The sequence below is a fragment of the Microchirus variegatus genome (assembly GCF_963457635.1).
Source record: "Microchirus variegatus genome assembly, chromosome: 5".
Lineage (NCBI taxonomy): Eukaryota > Metazoa > Chordata > Actinopteri > Pleuronectiformes > Soleidae > Microchirus > Microchirus variegatus.
Window position 1 is genome coordinate 25,589,083 of NC_139806.1, and position 6,878 is coordinate 25,595,960.

The window sequence follows — 6,878 nt, forward strand, 5'->3', positions numbered from 1 at the left end:
ATATAAATTATTTTATACTGTATACATTTTTACTGAAAACGGGGATTCCTCCTGAATGCCTGTGTTCCATTTTAGACGGATGAGGAGCGTTATTTTCAGAATAAAAGCCCCCATTTTGTGAGAAATAATCAAATTGTTTCGATTACTTTGTTTTTGTAATCATGAGGGGCCAAAATCGTAATTGAAACACAATTTTCGATTAATCGCGCAGCCCTATACAGTGCAAGAGTTATGTATTATTTAACCACAAACAATAATAAAAACACCAAACTGAAAAAATAAGACATGTACGCTGTCAGACAGCCATATTTTTTTGGGCTAAATCCTCCATATTTAAGGTTATTATATTCAGAAAATATAGTACAAAAGAGAAGCTTAGTCTGCCTAGCCAAGGCTAAACAGCATTCTAATCACTATTCCGGTCAGTCAAACCCTAAGATGGATCATCATGTGATCACATCATCCTCAGTTTGAAGCTGCCTCACAATTCCCATCACTCTCTATTGGAAAAAAAAAAGGTGAAAAAAGCCAAAACACAAGTCACAAATAAAGTACAAGACTCAGTGCGACACCTTTCAGAGAGACCCAGTAGTGTTTCCATTTGCGCCTCGTTGCAGTTTCCACCTTCTTGTTCTTTTTATGGACCAGGAAGTTCTTCACAGCCAGAGCTCCGGCTTTCCTCACCGTGCCTTGTGCACAGCCAATCAGAGCGTCCGATGGATACGCGCTGCTGAGCGTGCCGCTGCTCTGCTCGTCGCTCACAGCTGAGCCGGCCTCCTCCGCACAGTCCCGACCCCGCGTCTGCAGAGAAGGTCATTGAGAGATGAAGCAGGTGCGAAACACAGCACATAACAACGTTTAGATGAAACGCACAAGGTCACTGACCCAGGCTTGATTGTCCAACTCCTTCCTGAAGTTCTCATACACTCCTCCTCCTCCTCCTCTTCCTCCTTCCCCGCCTCGGCCTTCTCCTCCTCCGGCGCTGCTGCTGCCGCTGTCGCTGCCGTTGAACACGCTGCTCTCCGCGGTCGAGTACACGGAGAACGAGGCCGACATGGCCTTGCAGCGGCGCGACACCAGGTCGCCGTCGATATCTGTGGTGACGCCATCTATGCCGCTGTCGCCGTACTCGCTTCCTTCGCCCAGAACTCCAGAGATATCCTACAGGGTCCAAACCAGCAGATGATCAATAAGTGGACATGAAAAATAGTCACGATGCAAGAGGTCATTTCACTTCATGTGCAATAATCAACCACAGCTCATGCTTCTCAAAGGGTTTACTGGTTTGTGCGTTTGTATTTCTGTAACTGCATCACCATGTGCGTCTGTGCACATATTTAGCCGTGCAGTTCCGCTCCATGACCGCTCTCCACTGTAAGTGACGGGGGTCTGCGTGTGCTTTCACACTTTTTCCTTTCACAGAACTGAGTCTCCCTCTGTTCCTCTTGTTGATCTATTTATATCCAGGCTAAACCCCCCCCTCCCCCAAGCCTGACTGGATGAATTATGATGAGCACTTAGGGCACACTGCTATCCAAGGGTGCTTAAAGGGTCTGGGAATAACTTAAAACTTGCTATTTTTGTACTTCCTTTTTATTTACTAATGTTTTCAACAAAGACGGGATAATTATGGAGGGCAGTCTTTATTCTTGTCAATTAAATCCCCAATTAACCAGATAATTGCAGTGTATTTTTTATTTTAAGATAAGATTAAGCTGTAACTTATGATCACACTGTCACCATGTGTGTGTTTTTTCATATGTAAAGACATTACGCGTGATTGCTTTAATTCCTCGAGGAGGAATTAAGAAACCATCATTAGAGAAGAACGCCCACAGTGACTTTCTATCTGAAAACACATACAAACATGTTCTGCGAAGCATGTGGAGACACAGGAAATGTCTGCTGTCAACAAAATGTTAATGCCTGGATTGACTGGTGTCCTGTGTCACGTCTCTGAACCCTGCTGAACTTCCTGGATACGACTGGTAAACAAAGTCCTCTTTCTCCTCTTAGAGTCTATATTTCATAAATGAGGACAGAGGAAGATGAGATCTTTAACCTCTAACCTCTAACCTCTAGTGTCGATTCATAATGTGATCCAACCTGAGTCGTTTGTGCGCGACGTCCCTGGAAAGCAGGGCAGGGTGCGGCCGGGATGCCGAGCCCCGCCAGGCCCTCGGAGAGGCAGTGGGAACGCCGGCAAGGAAGCGTGAACGCTCCGTAGCCTCCGACTTCCTCCTCGGTTGGAGACATCAGCCCCTCCTCCCCGTCTCCATCACCGCTGGCGTCTTTCCGGTTGTTTTTAGGGTAACGGCTCCTCTGGCCCCTGAGGCCAGGACTCTGCTGGCTGCACAGATGGTCCAGGGACGATGCTCTTTCAGCTGAGCCTGGAAACGTACACAGGTGGTTAGTGCAGGGCAGCGTGTGGGTGTGTGAGTGCGAGGGGAAGAGCAGATTTGAAAGTCAAATTAACCTCCACCATGTCTCTGTGAATCTGCATGTGTGTGTAAACCAGAGGTTGACTAATATGGAGAGTTTTATGGCTGCTGCCGATGATGATTTTTTGAAAATAGGGCTTGTTTGATGCCAGTTTTTTGGCAATGGTCTCTTTTAATATCTCATGATTCCGATTTGATGTGTAGTTTGTAAAAACAGACTGATTAATAAATAATAATCGACCAGTGCTGATGATTAAAAACATAGTAAATATCAGTCTGATTAATCAGCCTGCCCGATTTATCAGTCTACATCTCGAGCACAACATGCCTACACATTCTTCCAAGCTCTGCCACCACCCGAGGCAGCGCTTAGATGTTCGACTGATAAATTGCCGGCTCCAGTCTACCTTCACGGTGAAGTGCAGCAGCTCCCGCATAGCATCAGCTCAACCAACAATCCTGTGATCAACTGAACTCAAGCACGACTCGCGAAAGCGAAATAAGCTTCAATCAGTCGACTTGATTTTCCTCAAATTCTCTTTTACTCTGCTCTTTCCCTCCCTCCTTCTTCCTCATCATCTGCAAAGCAAATCAAACGATGGCCTTTTTTTCCCTCAACCATAAGTCCTTTGTGGTGCTTTTTGAAAACAACATCCTGAATATCCAATGTTCTGCTTCAAAACAGGACATGTAACATATAGGACTGGGTGATATACACCTAAAATATTATCATAAAACAGTATGATAGCAGCCAATCGATGATTATCATATTAAATGTTAGACAAGTGAAAAATCTATATTTGCTGCTGCAGTGCATGTGAAAGAAATCAGTTGTATTATGAATATGATTAAAAATTACTGTAAGTGATATCTTTAAAGGTCCAGTCTGTAACATAGGGAGAGTTTATTTGGGAACAGTTGCCAATACGTATCTTTGTTTAAGTGCATAACTGATTTAAAATATACACTTTTTAGTTTTCAAACCCTTGGATTAAGCTGTTTTAATGCACTTTTAAACAGTAGTTTGAAGCAAAGATGAATTACATATTTATAGTACAGTCCTCAAAGGCCACCGTACTTGCCTGCTCTAATACTCAGGGTGAGCAAATGTTATAATCTTTAGATATCAGTATTTTCTTTCACATACTGGACCTTTAAATAGTACTGGACTGCAAATCTCCCCATGTGGGACGAATAAAGGATTATCTTATTATCTTAAGTGTGCTTGCATAATGCATGAACATTATACACATTTTTCGTAAAAATACAAATGTGGGGATGTGTGAGACGTCCTCACCTGCTCCGGGCCGAGTGAACCGCTCCTCCTCCTCGTCTTCTCCTCCATCAACGATCTCCTCAGTGCTGGTCAGATGCTCCTGGCTCAGGTCAGACAGACTGAACTCCAGACTGTCTTCTCTCCACATGTCCGCCGACTTCGACCGCTTCTTTTTGAAACTCCCTCCCTCTCTGGGGCCCTCAGTCATTCGCTGCAGGTACCTTTCCTCCCCGGCAGCATCTCCCTCCCCCATGGAGTCCTCTCCTCCGTCCTGAGCTATCGTGTCCGCCTCTGAGGTTTCAGGGGTCGGCGTGGCCAAAGGGTCGTCGTCCTGCTGGAAGGACTCCGGCCTCATTGTCATAGCCACGCGTTGTGTCCAGTGAGGGTTGATGCCGAACTCTTCGAAAGCATCTGCGGCGTTGAACGATTCCAGCCCGTTCTCCACGAGCGACTGCGGGATGCTCGGCGTGCTGGAGGAGCGCGTGGACGTTTGAGAGTTCCTGTGCTCCTGTTTCACGGAGGAGGAGTGCCGGGAGCGGCGGGTGATCGGGTGCTTGTTGGAGAGGCGGAGTGAGCGGGACGTGTGCTTACGGGAGAGCTGTCCCGCCACGTCGCCGTAGAAACCACTGTCCCCGTTCTGACTCTCCACGTTTCCCATGATTCAACTGCAAAACAAGGGACAGGTTATTTTACAACTATGTATTGGTCTAGTGCCAGATCTGTGATTTATCTTCTAACCCTTTAACACCCAAGCCCCAAAATATTCATCTGGACTTTTTATTTTTTGCTTATTTTTAACCATGACAGGGCCAGAAAATGTCCTGTGAGTCCATTTTTCAAGTATAACTTTCAATATTTGGCAATTATTTCCAACTTAATACATATTTTAACATGCAGTTACCATTAAAAATTAAGAAAAAATAAAAGTTTTATTAAAAAGACACTCTAGTTCAGATATTTGAACAGTGTAAAACATGATTTAAAATAATATTTGTTTGAGTTTTTGTTTCATTGTCCAAAAACAGGCCTTGTGTAACACCTAGTGTGTGATCTATATGTATGCTTATTAAGTAAAGGGCTAATGTGCCCTATTTTTTTTTTTTTTTTATTAAATTTGCATGTAGATCTGTGTTCTTGGGAGGATCAGGAAAACGGTCAGAGAAAAACAAAATCTTCTAATTTTGACTGAAAGAACTGGGTGGAGACGTTCAAAGTCAAAAAGAGGAATAAGGTTAGGTCTCCTAAGTCTCCTAAGTCATAATGATCACAACTCAATACTTGAATTGAAATCCTGATAAGTGGTCGCAGCAGATTCTGCAAAATCAAGTCTTAAAAATGTGCTTGGTTTTTAGTGATCTTACTGGATACCATTTGACTGTTTTACTTTGATCATGATTTATTGTGTTTACCATGTAAAGCACTGGTTGTTTGACTTTATTGCAAAACCATCCAATAACAAGATTGCTGAGATTTGCTCATTTTAAAACTGGTATCTATCTATTTTCAGATATATCACACCTACAGTAAGTGCAGATTGTGCCCTTTAATGAACAAAGAACACGAGTGAAAATAGACTTTAACTCCTTCAGACAAAGCTCTCAAATTATGACCTGGTCTATTGCTTTGTCGGATGAGCGCTCAGCCTTTGATGTCCCTTTAACTGATGGCGGGTTCAGTACACGGGAGGTGAGTCATCCCCAGACAAAGAAGATGGTGGATCATGTATCCAATGTTGAAGAGGAAATTCCCTGAACACTAATTGGCTTTTTCAACAGATCTGGATGTGAAGGAATTTGTTGAGGATGATGCAGTCTATGAAGCAGCGAGCAGACAAAAAAGGGGTTTATTTAGAGATTAAATACCTTGGAAGTTTGGTGGTTTTGTCTCATTTAAGTCTTCAGAATGAACGGAAATCTCATTTAGCTTTTAGCGCCTTTTTTAGTATCTCAAAAATAATGAGATACTATCTCAAAATAATGCGATATTATCTCATTATTTTTGAGATACTACGTCAATATAATGAGAAACCAAGTCAATATGATGAGATACTAAGTCATTATTTTGATATAGTATCTCATCATTTTGAGATACCAAGTCAAAATAATGAGATACTAAGTCATTATTTTGATATAGTAAGTCAATATAATTAAATACTAAGTCATTATTTTGAGATACTAAGTCAATATAATGAGATATTAAGTCAATATAATGAAACACTAAGTCATAATTTGAGATACCAAGTCAATATAATGAAATACTAAGTCATTATTTTGAGATACTAAGTCATTATTTTGAGATACTAAGTCAATATAATGAGATACTAAGTCATTATTTTGAGATACGAAGTCAATATAATGAGATACTAAGTCATGATTTTGAGATAGTATTAGATACTAAGTCAATATAATGAGATACTAAGTCAATATAATGAGATACTATCTCATTATTTTGAGTATAGTAGTAGGATATAGTCGGATCTTCTTTTTTTTACTCTGGTGGAAATGGGCTTCCATATTTTTGACTGTGCAATAAAGTGGATTATTCTTATATTAAATCACTGCCTTTAAGACAAACCAAAGGTAGTTAAAGTTACTTGGTCTGACTGATTCCTTATCAATGAGGACTGACAATTAAAAATATAACATTTACTGTAAAAGTTACCTTAAGTTAAGCATCAACCTCACAAGCGTCCCTTCAACATCGTGGCGTCGTCTTTCACCGAACACATGATCCTCCACGCATCTTCAAACACTTCGCTGTTGTCGTCGCTTCGGCCTGAGAGGAACCAAAAAAAAAAGAAGAAAGATTGGAAGTGGATCAGTGTCGCTTCAAAGTGACCCGCTGTGTCAAATGCACACAGAGAAGAAGGGAAATTAATTCTCATTTGACTCCAGGAGCATCTGCCAGATGCATTACACAGAGTTCAGTGAAAGGGGTGAAGTGAAGGTGAGGATAAAGCCGTGAGAGGAAATCTAAGATGAAAGACACCGTGCAGGTAACACATTTTATCAGATAATGCAGACAAATATCCATGAAATATACATTAATATGCACTCATACTCTATAGAAACACACAGCGCCAGAGGGGAGAATGTGAAAAGAGAATAAAATTCAAAAACAGCCGCGTTTTATTTAAACTGTGCCGTTAAAACTCCCTGCCA

The 6,878-nt window shown here is 41.8% G+C and overlaps 1 protein-coding gene across 1 annotated transcript in view; it reads right to left on the minus strand.

Annotated features, from left to right (window-relative positions):
• Positions 1-6,436, minus strand: part of tiam1a (TIAM Rac1 associated GEF 1a) — a gene marked incomplete at its 3' end in the record, with an annotated part of 42,110 nt that extends 35,674 nt beyond the window's left edge. Inside the window, exons 1-5 of the mRNA XM_083889829.1 lie at positions 6,379-6,436; positions 3,739-4,382; positions 2,107-2,390; positions 886-1,161; positions 573-801 (exon numbers count right to left, since the gene is read on the minus strand). Coding sequence (XP_083745955.1) covers positions 573-801; positions 886-1,161; positions 2,107-2,390; positions 3,739-4,375 — 1,426 coding nt within the window. The 5' untranslated portion in view covers positions 4,376-4,382; positions 6,379-6,436. The remainder of the gene's footprint in view (positions 1-572; positions 802-885; positions 1,162-2,106; positions 2,391-3,738; positions 4,383-6,378) is intronic.
• Between the last annotated feature and the right edge of the window lie 442 nt (positions 6,437-6,878).